We start from the raw sequence: 24,122 nt of genomic DNA, 5'->3' as shown, positions 1-24,122 counted from the left end.
CAGATGTATTCTTTTTATTATAATACAATTGAATATACAAAAAAACTTACATCTCTGACCTTTAACATAACTACCACTTCAACACTATAATATGATCTCCGAGTTCTAATCATGGATGTTGTTGGCAATTAGAAACCTCTAGATTGTTGGACTAAAACAAATGAATCACTTATCCCTGGCATAAGACACAGTGCATAATTGAGCAGACCCACATGATTATACCACCTTATATAAGGAGACATGACTATCTCCCTCCTCCGACAATCTTGGACCTTCACTACCCCTCTATGTCCATCAAGGACCAAATAAGCTCTCACCTTTCCCACCTCAGGTGATTCTACGCCATCTTAGTGCCTTCCATCTTCCTAGAAGGCCCCACTCAGGACACTTCACAAACAACCATGCAAATCTTGTTACTACCAAAGCTTTCCTTGGCATAGGTTTTTCTTCTCTTATGAATTAACTATGGTCTAAAAAATTGGAAACCAACACTATTGTTTCCTAGGAAGCATGAAAAATTCAAAATGGGTGTCATGTCCGTGTCTGTCATGTATTGAACACTAACACAGTGTGGACATGCACATCCGTGTGTTGGACACACCACCTAGCATATCAAAAAAAATATTATTATTATTATTTTTCACAAGACACGTCAAAGACACTTCAAGAACACGTGTCCTATTTTGGACTTGCTACATGACATCTTTGTAGGTTTTTTATAGTTTTAGAAAATTGATTTGGGGTCAAAGTAAAATATATGGAAACAACTATAGTATAAAAAGCTATGAAATAGCTATAAAATTAAGGTCAAAGATAGTGAATAAAAGACGGACAGAAGAAAGAATTATAGAAATAGGTATTGGGTTATATCTCATACCATGTAGCTCAACCCATATTTATATTATAATAATAAAATACAACAAGGACATAACTATTAACAATTAATAACAATAAAAAAAAAAAATAACATCTATTCCAACTCTCCCTCTAAACTCAAGCTAGAGCATAGAGATTGAACATGCTCAGCTTGATAGATAGCCACTAAAAGGATGAGCGAGCTAAGGGCTTAGGATGCTCTTGTAAAGTCTTTTTACCATAAGAGTAATTGTTATTGAGTGCATGAGTTGTACGAGACAATTTTTGCCACTAAACAGTCTAGCCAACCCTTATCTGAGTATTACAGCACTCTCAAAAATTTGTGGAATCAATTATTCCAGCATCAGCCCTTCAGCAATGATTTAGAACAACAAAAGCGCAATCGGGAGGACTTTATGATTACTTAATTTCTTTTTGGTTTAGATCAAGACTTGCGAGGCTTTAAAGATCAAATTCTTGCTAGTGGGACTCTAACCACAACTATTAATGCCTATTCTCGTTTGTTACACTCCTCATGATGACAGAGCTCTACTATGACCGATTCCACTATCTAGTAGTGGGGTCGGCATACCTTTCATGGTGGCTGTGTCTCTCATACATACCATAAATTTATATACGTATACATAACTAATATTTTTTTTTTTTCTTTTTTAAGTCATATCTCAATTGTGTTAGTGTCCTACTTTTCTTCAAAATCAAAAATCAATGTGTCCTATGTCTATGCCCCCCATGTCCTGATCTGTGTCCATGTTTCTCAGATGGTTTCATTTTGAAACAATGATTGATATAGTTTCATTTTGAAACAATGATTAATTAGCATAACAAATGAGTATATATCATGGCAAACCACTTTGTTGTGAGTGTTTGAACACACACACATGCATATACGTTTTAGTACCTTGTTTCCATCTCTTATTTTATCAAAATATCTCATTTTATCAAAATATCTCATTTTAACATATCAATAGAATTTTGGATATTCATCCTTTACACATGTTCGTGCTACTTTTGTAGAAAGCATGACCGTCAAAAGAATGATGGGTTAATGATAACTAAAGAGTAAAAAATGACTACATTTATGAAAAATTAGCAGAAAGCAGAAAACTCCTACTAACATTTAGGATGGGACTACTCAAACATATGAATCCAAAAGAAAGAGAAGAAAATCTAACAAGTCAAAACAAATTCAATAAAGAACAGATACTGATACTAAATTTTGGTTTTCTTCTTAGGAATTAATGATGGGACGTTTTTTGATAGATCTTTTAATTCAAGTTTGTGAGCATTGACAAGTAAAAAATATATATTATTGGTAATAAATTGTTACTTTTGTAATGAGAATTTATTACGTTTATGCTTTTACATTTGAAGTGCTAGTATAATGTAGACATTTAACATTAATTTTACAACAAAAATATTTCTTCTAATATATATAAATACATAGGCACTCTCAACCTTAGACTCTCTTATGTGCCTCCACTCCTTTGCCCCAGACCCAGCCCCAGCTCCATGCAACTAAGGTTAGAGATGGCATCAGTGATAGACAAAAGGATGACGAAGCTAAGTGGGTCAAGTTAAAGAGAAGGCTATCAAGGATGTAGGTTGTTGCACTAGTAAGGAAAGACCTGAAGACCATTTGTTAACCAGTTTGATAATTGATTTGAAAGATGTCATGTCATCTAATTCTCTGGCATTCTATTTATAACAATGCAATAGAATCCATACACACCAAGTTTTATCAGCAGTGATGTTTCCTCAGTATAAGAGCATTGCATGCCCATGTTATTCTATGAATCATATTTGTAGAAGTGGAACTGCTGCCTCAAAGATTGGTTGATCAAACACACATTAAATCATAATATAAAAATTATCAAAAATATAAAGTCCGTATTAGTCCACATAATGGCATCCAAATAAAGTTTTCTGCCATTTTTAATAGAATTAATAATATAACAACAGGAGAAAGGTCACAGAATCAGGAAAGCAATTATCACAATGCAACACCAACATCAACTACTCATAATAGGCACCAAGATATATACCTCAACACCATCTATCTTACACGAAAATCTCTTTCCATGCCACAATTTTATGTGAGGGCATCCTTTCTTTTGAAAGTTTTTCCATGCAATATCTGGAGTTTGTCCAGAACATGACTCTCCATCAGTATAAGTGATCTGCCAAATGAACAAAATATGAAAAGAGGGAGGGAGCTGGTAAGGCCTTAGTAGTTTTGACAACCCAAGGCAAGTAAGAAGATCAAAAGCAATTGAGAATAGCAACAGACCGAAAATAAAGGCCCTTTGAGACCTTCACAAATTTCCATTTTATAAGTATTCCCATTATGAGTTCGGACAGCTTTGTATCCAACCGGGTAAGGGTAGCGATCTTTACCCTGCAAAACTGCACAAATTAAGCCAACAGAAAAGTATGACATAATGCCATAGTATATAGAACTACCGTGCACGGAGCCTTCTTATCCAGACAGGACAGCATGTCTAACCAAACATCATATACCAACTCATAAAAAGCTTCACCAGTGCATCATAGCATAGTTAAGTTAATTAATAAGCTACTCTAAAATAATGCAATGCCCATTTTTTAGACCACTGAGAGCATTGCAATCAAAGGTATGAATCATCAAACAAAGTAATCTGTGGTTGTGAATCCAAGCATTTAAAATATATATTGGATAGTAATAAAATAGCAAAGAAAGTGTTCTTGTAACAATTTTGGAAAAATAGGGTTCGCTCGAGCGTAGGAGTTAACGGTCGAGTGGTCTTTTAGGGCATCCAACATCTCGCTCTGCAGGCGGAGATGCTAGGAGCTTGTGTTTCACACTCAAGCGCAGGATTGTGCACTCGAGCGGTCTTTGAAGGCAACCAATATTTTGTTCTGCAGTTGGAAATTCTAGAAGTTTGCATTTCACGCTTGAGCTCAGGATTGAATGCTCAAGCGGACCACACTCTCACAGTGCTCAAGCACAGGTTTGGTTGCTCAAGCAATCTATTCAGGATTAGCCACTTAAATTTACCTTTTTGCTCCACTCTTCTCACTTTTTCTTTCCCTTTCCCTTTCTTGCTTCTCCATTTTCGTGAAACCCTTGCCTAAAATCCTAGATTTCATGTACTTTTACTAAGAATCTATCCTAGTTACTTAACAAAAGGTGTAGAGCTCGAAGCAAGGAACACTTTGAACCAATTAAAGCGTGTCTTCATTGAAGTCATCGTTTGCGTCTTTATCCTTAGGCTCTCATCTTTGAGGTAAGATTACTTTTAATTTAGTACATCTTTGTTTTGGTGTGATTATGAGAAAGATTTCACAGTTTCTAAGCTTGATGAGTATAAAAGTTGGAATTTATGGTTATTTGTGACAAAGAAGATTTGATGCCTAATTTTCTAAGTTGTGCATGTTGATTTCTTATGTTTAAAAGGTTTGATTTTGTGTAATTTGTCATTGTTGAAGAAAGGAAAGTAAAACCCCTAATTTGTATTTCAAAACCCTAATTTTATAATTTTCATTGAAAAGAGGATTTGATCTCAATTATTGTAATTATTGCGAAATTGATGTTAGAGAATAATGGACATTCATGGAATGGTAGAGAACCTCAAAGTTTGGAATTGAATTATATATATTGGTGTTGATGTTGATGATATTTCCTTGAATCTAATTGTTTACTTCTATTGGAAATGAATTGAATTATGAAGAATTGAAGATATTTAAAATCCATGCATCATGTTTCCATTACGTAGTTTTCATTTGAAACCGAGTGAACAATTGGAAGGTGTTGAAGCTTGAGATGGGGTTAAATAGCATAGAAGTCCGGGTAGTTGAGTCGGTTTCTAAAACGATATGAGTATTGTATTGGTATCCAAGCAGGGAGTCTAGGTGCCCAATTGCCCTGTCTCGGGCTTGATGCCAAACGAATGTGGGAAATTTTTTGGGTGTCCGCTGGTCCTTCCGTATCAAGCCGATAAATGTGGAAAGTGTTAATGTTTTAGGTGCCCATTGCCCTTTCATATCGAGCTGGTAAATGTGGGAATATTTTGTGATATACAACTGTATATATATATATGATGTTTGGGACTCTTGCCTTGGAAGGTCTAGTGCTAGTTTACTGCCCCATGACGGTGTGTTTGATTGGACGGACTGGAAAAGGGGGGATTAGAATCCATCGGACTTGAATCCTGGGACTGTGAATCCCCCGGACTATTTGGTCGGATTGGATATGTATCCTGTGTTTGTTTTTTCATGGGATTAGATGTCTGGATAGGACTATTTTCAGTGAATCCAACGTTTGGTTGGACGGACTGGATAGGATAAATGAACAAAAGACTATTTTACCCTTTTTCAATTGTTTACTATGTAATAGCAATATTAAACATATCTTTAATATTTTAATTATTTTTAGTAAACATTAAACATACTAATATTGATAAAAAAATTTGACTGGTATAGATTATTTTTATTTAAACAAATAAAAATTTATTGTTGAAATTAAACATACTAATGGTTAAATGTTTAAATTTTTATTTAAACAATTAACATTGAAATTATTTTGATGTACAGATTATGTTTAAACAATTAACAATTAACAATTAAATAAATGTTGATGTATAGATTATGTTTAAACAATTAACAAATGTTGATGTAATTAACAATTAACAAATGTAGATGTAATCAAATGTTGACGTATTAAAACATAATTTAATAGATGTTAAATAAATATACATGTTGATGTACAGATGTTGAAATAATTTAATAAACATGTTGATGTACAAATGTTTAAATGTTTAAATAAAACATAATTTAAATAAATGAAATTATTTATTGTTGAAATTAAACATTTAATTGTTTAAATAAAACATCTATTAAAACATCTATTAAATTTAAACAATGAAATTAAATAAAACATAAACAAAATTTTAAAATAAAACATCAATAAAATATCTATAAAAAATTATTTTAAAAAATTAAATAAATAAAACATTAATAAAAAGTTAAATAAAATTATTTTATTTTTAAATTGAGACATTTAAATTTTATTGAATTTTATTAAATATAATACATAATTAAATAGTAGAGGGTCAAAATGGTCATTTTCGCATATAATCCAAACAGTGATTAGTCCCCCACTTTCTGTCCCACCCCCCCCAGGACAGGATAGTCCCCCATATGGGGGACATGGAGTCCGGCCGGACATGGAGTCCGCCGGACTAAAAAAAAATCAAACGACGGATAAGGTGCACTATTTGGATTACAATCCAAATAGTGGATAGTCCCCCCTCCTAATCCCCCCAATCAAACACACCCTTGGTTCTAAAACTTCATATGCATTGAGCATTACCTTTTGAAAAAGAAGAAATCAAAGTTTTTGGCATAATATAGCATGTGCATTCTCATTCTCATACCAAATAATTGCATAGTCTGTTACATGTAGCATGAAGACTCTTAAAGTGAATGTAAATGTGAAAGCTCCATGCTAAAATGTTTTGGGATTGAATGTCCATCTTTCATGTAATCAAGGCCCTTGTCTTGAAATGTGTAGCCATTAGGGCACTCTTTTTGTCACGACCCCAAACCCGCCCCTATAGGTTAGGATCATAACCGGCCAGCAATCATGAGATTACCTACGGCCTCAAGCCGAAATCAAATTATATTAAACTGATTAAAATAAGCCTTTGATCAATTAAATTAAACTCCAATTACTTAATTTAATCATGGATTAGTGAATTAAGTTAACCTAGCCTATAATATGCTAATTAATGTGCTTAGCTTATTTTGAGCTCAAAATTCAGCTTGTAGGGAGAGCATTTTAGAGAGAGAAGTGCGATTCTAGAGACAATGAGGCTCAATGTTGAAGATTTGGCTAGGGGCTTGAAGGATTATGTGTAGGAACTCAAGAACTAGCTTGTGAAGAATTGATTGAAGACTCTAGGTGAGTAATTGAACTCAAATTCATGAGCTTAAGTTCATAACTATGTGAATTCAAGAAGAATTGGTGAATTAATGTAAGATATAAACTTAATATGAAGAATTTGGTATCAAATCACACATGCATGCATAATTGTCTTGAGTCTCATGAATAAAAGTATCATTTATACCATTTGAGATGGAATTAGAGACTATATCTCACATGCATGCATAATCCATGAAGTTATGGAACTTGATTGCATGAGTTTTGAAGTTATCAAGAAGAATTTGAAATGATTTGGGACTTGCATGATGAATTTATGATAATTTGAACTTCAATGTTATAAAATTGGCTCTTAAATTCATGTTAGTAGTTGTATGGCTCAAATATAGGACATAACATGCAAGTTGCACCATTGAAAACCATGTTTTGAAACCCGAACAGCATTCTGGAAAACCCAGATATCGATCGTATCGCTCGAGCGGTGAAGTTACCAGGCATCCAATATTTTAGTAGACAATTGCATGGTGGCAGAGGCAAAACTTGCGCTCGAGCGAACCCTGTTTTGAACTGCTCATAGCTTGAGCGACCAAAACTTGCACTCGAGCCTAAAATTCAAGCAACTAGTACTTTTGCAAAGCTTTGCAGCCCGCTCAAGTGAATAAAGTTGCACTCGAGCGAAGGGCCCTGTTTCAGGAACTTTTGAAAGGTTGTTTTATGCTTCAATTTCCATTCTCTCTCATTTTTTAGCATTCATAGGCACACATTGAGCATCCTAAGTGAATTAAAGAACACGAAAGAAGCCCAAGAAAATTAAGCAAACTAAAAAACAGATTTAATTGTATTATGACCCAATGTGTTGTGAATTATGTAGGGCCAATTGTAAGGATGAATGAAGCATCTGAACACTGTGAGTAATATCTTAGTAAAGATATTTTTGTGTATGTATTATTTTCTAAATGTTACCTATGTGGTAAGTTTTTGGACTTACAAACTTGTACTATGAATGAGTATTCTATCTATTTGATTCATAATAGGATCTGTAAAGTGATTGATGTATGAATACAAAATGGGCCCAAGGCCGTTTGGTATGTTTGATAAAAGAATATGAAACTAGCCTAAGGCCGTTTGGTATATTTGACAAGAATATGGATTGGGCCTAAGACCGTTTGGAATGTTTAACAAGATCGTCTAAGGGTCATCTTATATATGAATTGGACCAAAGGTCATTTTGTATGTTTCTTAAATGGACCAAAGGTCGTTTTGAATAAGGAATTGATTGGACCAAAGGTCGTTTTGAATATGAATACGGATGTGATCATGATCATGAATATGAATATGCACATAAATATGAATACAAGAATGTTGGACCCGAGGTCAGTTGGTATCGTGATATGAAGGACCGGTGGTCATTCGTATATGGATCCATTAGACCTGAGGTCGATTTATGAAGTAAATTTGGACCCATGGTCGTTTTGCCCCTTTGATATGCCTTGAGCACGATGGAATGGACCCGAGGTCGTTTTGCTTTCATAATGATTTATATGCATTACTTATGAGTTTGGACTACTTATTTGAGAATCTCATTCATACAACCCCTTTACTCTAGTATTATTCACTAGGCTATAACTCACTTTGTATTTATATGTATGAAGGTGAGCAGCGGGATGTCCAACCCCAGCCTTAGTGGAAATGTGACAAGAGTACCGAGATTTTGAAGTCAACCAAGGTCGCCTCACAGATGAGGCTTTTGTTTTTGATTATCCTTTTGTTCTCTTTTGTGGTCTTGTGCGACCAAATCTATATGTATAACCTTGGCTTTTGATAAGACTATTTTGAATGATCCTGGATAAATGTATGTCTCTATTAACAATATGGTGTGAGTTATTATACAAATGAGAAAAGTTTTTAGTATGACATATATACACAGCTCATTGGACAAAATTAATGATTCTGCTTCCATTTCTAGCCCCTTAAAATTTAATATAATTTGATTTCGGTCGGAGGCCATAGGTAATCTCATAATTACTGGCCGGTTATGATCCTAACCTATCGGGGCGGGTTTGGGGTCGTGATACTTTTATTTTGTTTATCTCAAACTTATTGAACTATTTTTGCTTTACAGTGGAAGCATGTAAAGAATTTTATGTAATATCTAGAAGTTGTTCAATGAGACAGAGAGATATGTGAATTGTATATATTTGAAACTTAATTAAAATATCAGGGCATGACAGTTCTACCTTCAAGGAACTTCTAGACTCTAAGCAAATGCATGGACAGCAAATCAATCATTTCAATAGTCTTTTTAATCTTTTGTCATGATCAGACCTAACCGCTAATTCTTTCTAGAGTCCTAATTTTTCTTCAACTATATTTGAATCAAATTGAAAATAAATGAATGAAGCTATTTCAATACATTTGACCAACATCCAGCTGAAGGGAACTTGCATGGAATTTTCAAAAGAAAGAGCTTAAATAAAATAAATAAGTTGGCAATTTTTGGCAATGTATTTAGGAAATGATGACTACATGAAATCTGATTTAGAAATCTCTTTCAGGCATATTCAATCTTTAATTCTAAACATTAAATTGCATATTAGTGCCAATGTTGTTCATAATTTTATATGCACATACCACATTTGATTAGTTCATATCCCCTCATTGAACATTACTTCCACTAAATATGAGTTGTAGTTGTTGATATTCCTAATGTTTTAGAGGCACCTCTATATAAGGTTGGTCATTCTTCCATTTTTTTCGCCTTTTCCTCCAACACCAAGGTTGTTGGCACATTTTCTCTCACGAGTCACAACCAAGTTTGATCTCTGTTGAAAATTAGCACAAGTATTTCTTACCAAACTTTGATTTGCTCAAAATATCAAACACACTCATTGACTCAAGTCACTAAAATTGTCCATTACTTTACACTCTATAATCTTCTCCATGTACTTTTTTTATTATATTCGCATTTCTGTCATTTTGCCAGGGCCATCCCTAGGCATAAGCAAGCAAACCAACCGCTTTGGGCCTCCAAATTTTGTCTAAAAAATAGGTGGCCATTTCAGTCCAACCCTAATACCAAGTTCAAAAAAAAATTCATCAAGTTTCAATAAAATGAAGGGCTTCAATCCAAATGCAGAATCTAAACAACCTTTGGTTTATTTTTTAGTAAGAAAAGAACAATTAAATGGAATCTAAAATCAAAAGATTAAATGAATGAATTATGTTATTTGCAGTAGAAAGGATCTGGTCAATAAGCTTGATAAGTAAATGAAAAGATAATACCAAATAATTTTTCATGAAAAATTTTCACTTCCATGTGGATTCTTGTGTGGCATGATGGGTTCTATAATTGTTTGAATATGGTATTTTGACATAAATAATGTCATTTATTGCATGAATACACATTTAAAGTAGTGAAGTGGATACGGTGATAAAAAAATTCTTTTATTAGTAAGTACTACTTTTCCTTTGAGGTTATCATTGGTCCCCTATTGAATTTCAACATGAACAAAGTCTTAGTTCAAAAATGACATCAACTTCCCTTTTCGTTTACTTTTGAATTTCAAATGCCCCCTTCTGTTAGTTGACTGTCAATAACACTGGCTGACTTTGCTGAGGTCATCAATTTACTTTATTATATTTCCTATTTTACCGTCCCTTGCCTACTACCACATCCACACACTGAGCTCCCCGCAAGTTCTCTTTGCCACAGTGCATCACCACCCAATCCACCCAATATTTGCAGCAACCAGAGCACATTGACTCGTCATGACTCATGAAGGCAACAATCAGAGTACAATTGAATTGCAAGAAGAAGAAACGCACACTATTTACAAACACCCACAAAAATATATATATATGGATACAAAAATTCAGAAATCCAAAAAACTGTATATAAATTCTAGATTTGTACAGTAATTTATAAATTCAAAAATCCAAAATTTGAGAAATATGCAAACCCAATATGTATATTCAAACCCAGCATGTTTATGAGACCTAAGAAATGGAAATAAATTTCCTTCTGAATAATAATTCTATAATAACAAATTACATTCAAAACCTAAAATTGTTATCTATTAAGGAAAATGTATATATCCGGAAAACCCAGTTATAAAAAATAAAAAAAATAAAAAAAAAACACTATTAAAAATAATAATGATTTTATAAATCTCAAATATTTTGGTGGTAAATATTCAAGTGAAAATTAAATATTATTAGAGGGTATCTTAATTAATTTTAAACTATAAAAATATTTATTATTGAAATTCACAATTTTAAGGGCTAATAATAATAGTTTAGGGGGTTGACCATATATGTAGCAGGGAAGGGAACCCTAATATTTTATTTTGTTTTCATTAGTTTTTCTTGAGCAGCCGTTTAGTCAGAGGAGAAGGGAAGATAGTTGTGAACTGTCACACCATTTGTTTGTCGAGTGGATTCATTGTATTGGGTATGCGTTTTTCACCATTTTTCTTCCTTGTTTTCTTGATTTCTTATTATTCATGCTCATATTTGCATTGATTGAGGGTTGTCATGATGAAGCAGTGTTGTTGTATGGTGTTTGATTGGGTTTTTATTAATATATATTGGTGCTCATACAGGTAGTGTTGGTGGAATTTGAGAACGTGGGGTATAGGGTTCTTTTTGTGAATTCTAGTGATGGGTTCTCCAATGTAAAAAGTGTAATAGTGGATGTTAGGTGGCTGTGAATAGGTGAGTGTTGCGTTTGAAGGTTTTACTAGTTGAGTGTTGGAAAATAGGAATTAAATTGGTACCTTAATAATGGGTGTAGTTTATATTTTCAAAAGCAAATCTGCACAAACTGTTGACTTTAAAAATACAGTTCTCTTTCGATATAAATCTGAAATTATCAAATCAATGTCATTAGAACCGATTATGAGTCTAGTATCTTGCATTTTTGGTCTTGCGCTGATTCCTCGTGTATATTAAGAGAACCATTAATCTCTTTAAAGTGCTACAGAAAATGACCTATTTGGGTATAGTTAATTATAACTAATTCTTTTGATAAGGAAATCGAGTGAAACTAATTGGGTTTGAAACTTAGGATATATTAGTTGATATTTGGAGGGTTTTGGAATTTTTCGAATGGCGTGGAGTGGGTTTTTAATTTTCAAAGTTAGCGAATAAATTTTGAAAACTTGTTTAAAATGTTGATGTCTTCAATAATTTGAGACCTTGAAGAACATGAACTTAGATATTATTTAATAGTAATGGTGCGTCAGCTTGAGCTGTGTTAATGCACTTTAGCTTGGGGTTACTTAGTTTATTATTACTTTTAATATTTTTGGAATTAGTAGTGACACGTAGTTTTTCATATTTTGTTAAGGACACTAGTTGAATTTTCGTACTCTATTAAAGGATTATATTGTTCCGTTTTTAGGTGAGTAGTTGCATACTACACATTTTTATAAATGTTCCCTTACCTTGAACTGTTGAAAAATTAAATTGTTGTTTCAAGACTAAACTGTTTTGATAAAATTATTATATTATCAATGGAATTAAATTATTTTTGAAACATGTGTAAACATGGCATACAGTAAACTGTTTTACATAGTTTCATGTTTATAATGGTGAATTACCAATTTATCACACTTTGCGAAATTGAATGGTATTGATTATTAGGACCATCTATATATAAAAGTCCAGGGAATTTATTCCACCGTGAGTAGTGACTCTGGCCACTAGGAAACAAATCCAGGTTGGGTTTTGATGGCTCTAGTGCTCAACGATTGTAAAGAAAAGACCTAGGCTAGGCTAGGCTAGGTGACCTTCAATCAGATCATCTTAGAGAAAAGACCCAGGTTGCCACCCCGAGGATGACTCGTGGTTCGATATTAGATCCAACAGGCTTATTGCCTTGAGAACCTTGTGGCATGTTACTTGTTAATCATGGTACCCAAATTATTGATGATCATATTGTAATCTATTTTAAGTGGAGAATGTCATTTGTTATATTCTTGAGAGACATGAGTATTTTTAACTATTTAACAATGGAACCTTCTTTTTGAAACAGATTGTCTTCGTCAAAACTGTATGTCAATCTAGTTTCTGTGATATATATCTTATTTTAGAATTGAACACTATTTTCAAAACTATATTTACTATCCGTGCTTCTACTCACTAAGCTATCAGCTAACTTAGTTATTTATCATTTCCAAGTGATAGAAGGACTTAGAGTGGACTCATGGCATAGCGGAGACTCAATTGCATAGACCTTTAGAACATTCATTTATTTTGTTTTAGCTTGTTATGTCAATTTTGTGCATGCTTTTCGATTGAAATTTATTTAGAATTATTTTATTTTGTGAGCGGTTTGTGTCCCACTTAGTATATATTTTTGGAAGTTAGGTTAACTGCATGTATATAAAAACTAAATTGGTATATATTCTATATATATTAAACCCATAAAAAGTAAGTTTATAAAATCTATATTTGTATATACTGTATATATAGAGTATGTATCTATCTGTAAACTATATTAATTTGTATATGTTATATATATATTGTGTGTATATTACATGTATATTGAATCAAAATTAGAGAGAGACCTAGGGTGAAACGAAGCTTTCAATCAAAAACCATGGTGATTGTACTGGTGGGGCATTCCAGCTACGGTTGTGAGCCTATTAGTGGAGTGGGAGGGAGAAGATAAGGGGCGGTGGTTGTTTGTGGCGAAGGTTGTTGCTTCCTGTAGTGCTAAGCTAATTGGTGGTGGGGGTGGGGGTTGATGCTGGTAGAGAAGAAAACGGAAAGGAAAACAGCAAGAAGAAATGAACCTGATGTGTAATGGTGAAGAAGATGAACAACTTGATGGGGAGAAACACAGCTCAGTTTGGGCTAGGCGTCTGTGTATAAAGTTACTTGGTGTTTGGTTATGAAACTATAGAGTGTTGTGTTAGATTAATGTCGTTTGGTTACGAATATAAGATATATGGAGCAAAATGTATTAATTTATTATAAGGATAACTTTGCTAAACACCAGCCTCTGTTAATTGGGTTCGGCTTCACTGACAGGGGAGGTAAGTTACATTTCAAAAACCTCAGAGGAGGTGAGTGTACTTTACCCTTTTTTAATGATTGGTCATAACAGTGTAATTGACATTTTAATGAAAATGAATAAAGTTGAAATAAAATATAACATTATGGAGATATAATTTTTTTTAAACAAGTTATGAAAATAGGATTTTGTTGTCCACATTAAAACTTGATAGAACTCAATAATAACCTTGGGAATAAAAAAAAATTAGTAATTTTGTGGCTAAAAATGTGAGAATGATAATGTTCAAGTAATGTTTTGTTACAAATTATTCAATTAATTTTTGGAATTGTAGGTTTAGAACTTGTTTGGAGATTTTTGCTTCTTGTAAACTATATATTGTTGAACTATGAAACAACAAACCTTATTTTATCTTTTTGAGTTTATGTAATGATTTCTTCATGTTTTAATCTATGTCAAAAAAAAAAAAAGTGTGTAATTACTAATTTTACTTGCATAATTTTTTATTTTTTTTTAGATATATATAGAGGGCCCCATCTTTACAATTCGATTTGGGCCCCAAAATACTCATCGCCAGCCTGCATTTTGCAAGTCAATTTTAATCCCTAATTGCGCTTACACATCTTCCTATAGGTTCACTACTTGTGTTCCTTCCAAAGCTTCAATTTGTATTATTCCCTTTCAAACATATCCAATCCACACATCAATAATCTATCTACATAATTCTATGAAGAAAAACAAAGCATCTACTCCAAACAATTTCATATATTACATTTCAACCTAGCTGAAAATCCTCATAGGCTCACCAAATTACATTTCGACCTAACTAAAAACCCTTGTAGAGTCACCAGAACAACACAAACGAAACAAATCACTGATTAACAAGAACATGACCAATCAATTTCTACACCAATATAAATATCCAGTCAGTAATATGTATATATATACATGTATATTATGTATGTAAAAGGATAGAGTGAGATCAGAGAGTGGAAACAAACCCTAGAGGAGCTCCAGTACTTCTTGTCCCAAAGACCACTGTATAGAGTTCCGATTGAAATGATTTCGAGACCGTCGCATTTCTCTTCGTCAGGTTTAGCCATTGAAGTCATTGAGGACTCTCTCTGTCTCTCTCTCTCTCTCTCTCTCTCGTAACTCTAATATGACAGTAGCTTCTAAAAGAGGGAGAAAATGGTTTAAATGGCGGGAACGTAATTGCGGGTTTTTTTGTTTTTTTTTTTTTTTTGATAAATTATATTGACACCCTGAAATTTATGTTTATTACGGTTTTTCTTCACTTTTTGGAAATTACATTCCCTCATTGAGGTTTAAAGTTTCATCACAGATTGTTTCCTGAGATTTAAAGTTTCATAACAGTTCTTTCTCACCGTAATGATCATCATACATAAATATAATTAATAAAGAATATAAGGAAATAACTGTAATAAGCATAAACTTCAAGAATTGTCAGTGTAATTTACCCTTTTTTTTTAAATTTAGAATAAATTACAAATATACATCTTAAAATTTGATTAAAATACAAATTGATCTTATAATTTAAAAAATTATAATCCGCCCTTGTTAGAATATTTTATTTTATTTATGTCCAATTGATTAGTAAACGCAGCCTGATTTTGTTACATGCGGTCCAGCTATGGTAAGCCACCGATTGGAACCTTGATTTTGCGGGATTTCAATATATATTATTTATTTAAAAAAATTGAACTGATTTATTAATTATAATATTTTTCTCTTATTATGTTTGTTTTTAAAAAAATATTTGTTGTTTATTTTATTTTTTATTTTTTTGAGACAAATATAATAAAAAAAATAGTGATAAATCCATCATATTCTCACCCACCTCTATAACTCATCAATGACTAAAGTTGAACAAGGAATACGTGAAATCCGTAATCCGATCCGGTCCAGTCCAATCTGATAGGTTTGGATTGATTTTTTGAATCCATGGTTCGGTTCCGGATTAAAAAATTAAAAATTCGTAATCCACATATCGGTTCCGGATTAGAACCGATCCGAACCGTATACAAATAGCCATATTTATATTATATACCATCCTGCATAGTATCTTCTCTTATTCCATATAAAACCTAAACTCACATAGTATTTTCTTTTATTACTTTTGTTTGTTGGTTTTTAGTTTTAATTTGTAACGGTCTAAATACTTATGGTGAAACCAGTTTTCTTATGGTTGTTTAAATTCTAGAATAGTATGTCACTATTATTGAAAGATATGTTGCTATTGTGAAACTAATATGATGTTATATTTATTTTATAGAATTAAAATGTTCTATATATGTATATATTTTTTTTTGATATTTAATTATGTAAATCAGTGATTCTAAACCAATCCAATCCGTGTTTAAATGGATTGATTCCACGATATAAACGGATTGGATTGGTTCTAATTTTTCAGGAACCGTAGATAATAAATTGGTTCTAATTTTATCTTAATCCAGACCAATCCGGACCATGCTCACCTCTATAAACGACAAGGTTTGATCTATTGGACATATAAGGACATTTCTTGGAAAGTTGTTGGTCAAAAGACATTTGTTGGTTAAAAGAACATTACCATTTATCTATTGAATTTTTATTTTAATATATTCGTTCAAATATTTTTTTATCTATTCAATTGCTTGAACCTATTTGTTCAAACTTATATCTATATGTTGAAATTCACTAACTTGTTTTTCCTATATGTTCAATTTTTTATTATATCTGTTCAAATTCTCATACATACACACAGAGATATATATATATATATATATATATATAAAGAATATAGAAGAGAGAGAGGTCTTATCTTTCAAAATCGTTTTTTATTTATTGAAAACAAAATCATTTTTACATGTAATTTGACTTCAAAGCCCAAATATAGTTAAAGAAATCAAGATCATCCACAACCTAAATTAAAATCAAAATAAAAAAAAGGTCAAAAATAAAAAGGGCAAATGTAATTTACCCAATTTTTATCAGTACAAAAAGATAGAGCAGTGAGCAGAACATATTGTAGTGATAATGGAGAGCACTCAACGATTTGCTCATCATCTTCTTCATATACCCATCTCTAGAAAATGCTTCAAAACCTCTACAAATGTAACACGATGTCCCACATTGGAAGTTTGCATGGATAATCTTGGGTATATAAAGCACCACTAGCTTGCTACTAAGTAATTTGAGCTCAAGTTTTTGGGTCATGTTGGTCGACCTACAAGTTACTTGGGCTAGCAAATAGTAGGGCGTTATAACAAACCCTACACTCCGTTACACTGTTAAGCTTGGTGTTAGAGGCAAAGAGTCATAGGTGAGCTTCAGCAATGACTGGATGATCTTTTTCTTCAAGCCTTTAGCGGCGGCAGGTGACGGAGGAGTAGTTGCTGCGACGGAAGATAATGAGGCATTGCATCAACCATGGTTTCTAGAGAGAGATATAAAAAGCAAACGACAATAGTTTGCGACACCTTGAAATGTCCCGTAGTAATACTGTTGTAACGGTGGTGAATGACGGAGGAGGAGCTGTTTCGGTAGAAGAAAAGAAGGTGTTGCATCAACCATGGTTTCTAGAGAGAGATATAAAGAGAGGACGATGGTAGTTTGCAATGCCTTGAAATGTCCTATAGTAATATTGTCACGGTGACGTCGACCACCAACTCCGGCAACGAATCCTTTACTCTTCTTTCTTTCTTTGCTCATCTCTCTCTGTGATTGAGGTTAGGGTTTCAAGAACAACAACGAGAGTGAAGCAAGGATAAGAAAGAGAGAAGTGAAGTTAATTTGAACAAATAGAGAGAGAAAGATGGAAGAGAGAGAGAGCGAGAGAGAAATGGCTTTGCGTATAGAGAGAGTTTAATTTGAATAGATAGACACACGTGGATCCAAACAAATATAAATGCGCGTGGACAATCCTTATAGACCCAACAAAAAGGCACATGGATCTATAGGCTTACAAATCTATAAATAGGACTTATGGCCTAAGCACCCTGAAAAATGAAATATTACAATTATCGAATCTAATTAATTTTTTCCATATGTGATACACATTATGAGTCTTGCAAAATAAACAATTTGAATCATCAAAACTAGACTCGTGGTGAGCTCTACAAACCCCTCAAGTTCTCTCAAGTTGAGATATGAACTTAAGAGAAGCCTAATCCTTAACAATTCATGAGCTTAGTCGGATTAGTTATTCAAGTGGATTAGTAAGATAAATAATTCTCTCTTGTCCATACTTGTTTTGCTATGAATATGAAAATATACATTCTTAATTATATGTTTATTTTGTATTATCAGTTGTAGTATTAAAAAAATGGTCAATTTTGTTGGATAGAATGTCCATTAAAATCTAGTTCAAATAATAAAAATTACAACTAAACAATTGAATGTGTGTTCCATGGATTAATAATCCATCATATGATATAATTCAGCTAATCAAAACAGGTCTTTGAGGTATGAGGTAGTGTTTTAGGATAGAATGAAATAAAATAAAATGATCATTGTAGCTAAGTGTTTGTTTTCATATTTGTTTGATTAAAAGAAATTAAAAAAAAAATAAGAAAAATTATATATATATATATATAATAAGATCTGACAATTGTGACAAAATAATCTTGATTTTATTTTATTTTGTTAATCTAAACAATGATAATCTAAACCATCATTCTATTTTCATTCAGTAAAATCAATGGAAGAATAGTATTTTAGTCATTAAACTCACTGAAAAAATGTCTAGATACATTTTTTTATTGAGTTTAATGACTAAAATACTTTTTTTCAATCAATTTTTCTTAACAGAAATAAATAGGTGGTTTAGATTAAAAACAAATCAAAAGTTAATAATTTTAAATTTACAAAATTAAAGATTTATAGTTTAATTTGTTAGAAGAATCAAATCCTAATTTTATTTTATTTTTTGTAATTTATTATTATTTATCATTGTAATAAAATGATCATTTTAGGAATTAAAGAATGATCATTTTATTTCTTTCTAGTGAACTAAACAAGTTATAAAAGTGATTTGGGCCATTTTATTTTTATATCAATTCGGTGACTAGTTGTGATGGTTGAACAAGAAAACCCTCTATTCGAGCAATACTAGGGACCCTAGATGAATTACCAAATATTCTACACAATATTCACATGGGTGTACGACTGTGGGATCTCCCGGAGGATATCCGAGCGCACTCGACAGTTCAAACCCCTGTCTAGTTTCATGAGTGCAATGTGAAACAAAATGAGAGTTCGAATTTGACAAATACATAGAAAACCACTAATCATACGAAGTGCACTTGGACTAGACTTGGAGTTGTGACCTAATGTTTTGGGAAAACTAGCCCATGACTCATACCATAAGGCCACTGTTTGTCACAACCAAAAAGTCTCAATTTGGGGACTTAGGTATGAAAGGGGAAGGTCATAAATTGTGCATCCTTGCTCACCCCGATCAAAGATTGGCTTCTACTAATTCATTCCCAATATATGCTCATGTTCTAATTATTAACACTACTTTACTAAATAGAGCAAACAAATATAGACTAAATCACTTGTTTTGTAATACTTTGATTGCATGCATTTCGAAAAGGATTTGAGATGTGCGACTCTAAAAAAAACAAAAGTTCATATGCACAAAGAACAACATCATCCCAAATTAAGAGAAAAGCATTTGTCCACTATCAATCAAAGAGGTATCTCAGATAAGCACGTAACCACATGGTAGAATGCTAGATGTAGTAAAGAAAAGAAACACGCACAAGCAAGATGCTAAGATGAAATAGGCTCACCTAGTACTCCTTTGCACCCACCAAGTGCAAAAATGTTATAAAACATGCATGATCCTAGATACAATAGGCTAATGCAAATACATACACAAGAATGCAAATAAAGACTCGGCCACTAGCATATGGCATGTGAACCATAGCAAGACATGGGATTGCACATTAAATCACATAAAGAAATGATAAAAATACTAAGTATAATGAGTTGAGCCTTAATACATGAAAAATGGATGCAGAGTATAGAGATGATGAAAAGAAAATATGATGCCAAAATAATATGGAAAGCCCAAATAAAAGGGATATAGAGAGCAGAGAGAGAGAGAGAGAGATGCATATATCTAAACTAAAAAGAAGAAATATAACCATACAATAGAAGCAAACTACTAACTAGAATAAAAGCTACCATTAGTGAATTAATTCCACCAACAACGATACCAAATGAAAATATAGAAACTATTAATCAAAAGAAGCTAAGAAACAAAGTAATGAAAAGAAAATAAGCCAAAGTGCTTCTCTAACATAGGAATGTAAGAGAGAATCAATAATCCTCTTAAAATGCCACTAAAAGCTAAACATGATGAGTTCATCTCCAATCACCATGAATGATGAGAAGATGAAATCCATCCAAGCCATACAAGTTTTCCAATGAACATAGTAGAGAATTTCTTTCTCAAATATCAAGAGATGAAAGAAAGAAAGAATAGCAATAATCAAAATGAATCACAATCCATCATTCCTATCATAAAAGCAAACATAGAAAGAATGGATTATCTTCCTTTATCATCAAGTGATATGAACTATCACTTGATTATCATGGAAGCAAACTAAGACAATGTGTGATATCCCTGCTTCGTAATGTGTTAATTGGTCCTTAAAATGAGTATGATTATGTGTTTAATATGATTTTGTGTGCAAGTATGTGAAAATATGTGGTTTTGAATTTCTATCTGTTTACCGTAGGAATATCTGTTTGATTATCTACTTCCGAAATTAAATTGAAGGCCTTATCGGCCACCGAAACCAAAATTGATTGCGCCATTGTGATTGGCATAATTTTTAGAGCCTACGGTGAAGTTTAATTGAAAAATTGATTCAGACCAGATTAAGTTGATTAAATTGGAGAATTAGTGCCCAATTATTTCTTATTATTAAATTGTGGCTAGTGGGAATTTGTGTAAAAGGCATTATGCACTCAATTTCCACCTTTTATCTTCATTTGGCATAATCAACTCTCTAGAAAGAGAGAAGGCCGGCTATTAGAGAGAGAAAGGGAGAGACTTGTGCAATTTTTGGCTCAAGCTTGGGGATTGGAAGATTACTCAAGAATTTGCTATAGATTGGAAGAATTGAGCCTCTAGGTAAGTGAATCCATGAGTTTAATGTGTAATTTTGTGTATTCAAAGTGGATTAATGATCAAGAGCAAGGATTGAAGTGTAATTGAATTGGTTTTGTTGAATTGAGAGCCAATATGTGCATGCATGTAAGGAATTGTTTTGAATTTGCATGTTTGAGCTTGAAATACCTGATTCATGTAGAGTTTTGATTAAAGCTCATGTTATGATCACCATTTGTATCATCTAAGTTGAGAATGAGAGTAATACATCACATGCATGTACAATTTATGAGGATAGAAGCTTTGAATACATGAATGTGTTATGATGAAAATGAGTTTGGTGTAATTTGAGCCATGCATGTGATTATTTTGTGAAATTGAGCTCCATTATGTTGTAATTTAGTGTTTGTACCATGTTAGTACACGAATATGTGAAGTTTAAGTTGAGATTATGAGTTTGGAACCTTTGGAGGTCGTTTTGAGCTCAAGAACACATTCTGGAAAACCCAGAAATTTGATGTCCGCTCGAGCGGGGAAACCACCACTCGAGCGTGAATTTTGTGCTCCCAGTATTTTCTGCAGACCATGATGTCCGCTCGAGCGGGGAGCTATGTAGGATGGACTTCCACTCGAGCATCCAAGTTCCACACTCGAGCGTAAAAATGACATAACCAGTACTTTTGCAGACCTCATGGGTCCGCTCGAGCGGGGAAGCCCACGCTCGAGCGGGGACCCTATTTTCTAAAATTTTGTATGATCGTTCTGCGTTTCGTTTTCCGTTCTCTTTCACTTGCAAGCACTCTTAGGCATGCATTAAGCATTGTAATTGAGTTAAAGAGATAAGAATGAAGCCTAAAGAGGAATATGTGAATTAAAGAACGGATTGAATCGTTTGTGACCCATATGTGTTATATGATGTGTAGGGTCAAATCTAGGACAAATCCACAAGCCGATCACTGTAAGTAATATCGATATTTTGAAGTTTGTCAATTGTCCAATTGCTTATTTCTTTATAAGTTTGCTAGTTTGAATTATGGACAACCGATTGACATGGATAATTGGGCCGAAGGCCGATTGAAATGAATGGTTGGGCCGAAGGCCGATCGACATAAATGGTTGGGCCAAAGGCCAATCGACATGGATAATTGGGCCGAAGGCCGATTGACATGAATAATTAGGCCGAAGGCCGATTGACATGAATAATTGGGCTGAAGGCCGATTGACATGAATGACTGGGCCGAAGGCCGACTGACATAAATGATTGGGCCAAAGGCCGATAGATATAAATGATTAGGCCAAAGGCCGTCTGTTGTAACTGTTTCAATGATTGCTTATGTAACTTCCTCATTTGATATTATTCACTGGGCATTCACTCACGCTCATTCATGTACATGTAGGTGAGCCAAGGGACGTCCAAAACCAGCCCCGGTGAAATTATGAGAAACAGCCGAAGTTTTGAAGAGTTAGCCCAAACGTCTCACGCATGAGGCCCGTCTTCGCCCTTTTATTGTCTTGTTTATTTTGTCACGTTGGCGAGGACTTTATATATACCTGTGTATAGTTTTAATGGGTTGACTTAGACTTATATGATTCTGTCTGTACAGAACTTATGCTATTGTACTTCTGTTGTGAGTTATTAAAGTATATATGTTTGGTTGTTTGGATGTGCCATGTAAGCACAGCTCTATGGACAAAGTTTTAAATTGCTTCCATTTGGCCCCTTTACTCTGATGAGTTTTGCTTTATTTGGTTTCAGGCCGTAGGTAATCTCGTGATTACTGGCTGGTTATGGCCTTAACCCAAGGGGCGGGTTCGGGTCGTGACACAATGTGTAGCTAGTTTTTCATGCTCCTCGGGGGGCGGTCGAGGGGGGTTTAGTCTCCTCGGATACGATAGCCCTACAGTTCAGACTCCTGTGGTTCTGAATATGGTTTCACAAGTGCAATGTAAAATAGATTAAACAAATGAGAGTCCAAATCCGACAAATCTTAGAAAATCCATTTATTATCAGAGATGCCAGAAATGGACTACATTGCCAGATTTTAGAGTCGCCACCAAAACATTTTTGGAAAATTTAGGAAACCCGTGACTCGTGCCAAAGGCCACTTATCCGTCATCACGAAAGTGTCTCGGCTCGGGAACTTAGGTATGAGAGGGGAAGGGCATGAATTGAGCACCCCACTCACCCGATCAAAGATCGGCCTCTACTAATCATGATGTGATTTTTATGTACATTTTATGCTCTTGTTCTGATTATTAATGCTAATTTACTATGTGAAGCACACAAATATAGACTGAGTCATTCACGTTTTGAAAAGGTGTTTTGAATATGTGCTACTTAAAAAAGCAAGCCCATATGCACATTAATCAAATCATCCCAACTTAAGAGAAAAGGCCTTCATCCACAGGCATTCAAGAGATATATTAAGTAAGCACGTAGCCTCATGGTAATATGCTTGATATGGTAACACAAACATATATGCAATATGCTAAAACAAAAATGTTCACCTAGTACTCAACTGAGGCAAGCCAAAGAAGATAAAATAATTAGAAAATGCATGCTCTAATATGCAAGTGACTAATGCAATACATACAAAATGCAACTAATAGGTTCGGTTTATTAACATGACATATGGCTCAACTCAAAGCATGCAATAGCGCATGTATTCAATTAAGTAGGAAATAACAACTAGTTTAGAATGATGAACCGAACCCAATGTATGCAAAAATGGATCAAGGCATGGCAATGACATGAAAATGTAAAACATGATGCTACCATTATAAGCATATAAATAAAAAGGAGAAAGAAATGAGGGTTGGAAGACATACACAATATTACAAGTGTGCCCTCATGCAAGAGGGTCCGAATGTCTGAATTTAAATTAATTATTACAATACCAAATTAACTAATTTAACTAGTTATTACAAATAACTAAATTTAACTAGCTATTACAATATCGAATGAATCTAATTAATTTAAACATACTACTATCAAAGTATTAATTTTAAAGGACCAGGGGAAATGAAGCGTTGCACGCGCACAAATGAGAATGTCCTCCCGAAAACCTTTCTGTTTTGCTGCCATAAACTGTTATGCTTGCAGTCAGAAAGTTAATATATTTTTGCCCCAACTTCTGCTTTGTTTTGCCATAAAAATCACACTGCCTGTATAAAATAGGGTGGCT

At 33.4% G+C, this 24,122-nt stretch overlaps 1 protein-coding gene across 4 annotated transcripts in view; it reads right to left on the bottom strand.

The window, feature by feature from the left end:
* The window catches only part of LOC114289075 (DNA binding protein), a 76,432-nt gene extending 61,453 nt beyond the window's left edge, over positions 1 to 14,979 (bottom strand). For 3 of the 4 annotated variants that reach the window (XM_028232703.2, XM_028232706.2, XM_028232704.2), the window contains exons 1-3: positions 14,813 to 14,979; positions 3,164 to 3,271; positions 2,919 to 3,053 (exon numbers count right to left, since the gene is read on the bottom strand). In XM_028232703.2, coding sequence (XP_028088504.2) covers positions 2,919 to 3,053; positions 3,164 to 3,271; positions 14,813 to 14,923 — 354 coding nt within the window. In that variant the 5' untranslated portion in view covers positions 14,924 to 14,979. Of the gene's footprint in view, positions 1 to 2,918; positions 3,054 to 3,163; positions 3,280 to 14,812 lie in introns of all 4 variants that reach the window. The other variant, XM_028232707.2, reaches the window with a different exon arrangement.
* Positions 14,980 to 24,122: the final 9,143 nt, after the last annotated feature.

This window comes from Camellia sinensis, chromosome 11, assembly GCF_055761805.1.
Source record: "Camellia sinensis isolate YWXY chromosome 11, ASM5576180v1, whole genome shotgun sequence".
NCBI lineage: Eukaryota > Viridiplantae > Streptophyta > Magnoliopsida > Ericales > Theaceae > Camellia > Camellia sinensis.
The sequence above is the reverse complement of the archived record's forward strand: the minus strand, read 5'-3'. Positions and strand labels throughout refer to the sequence as shown.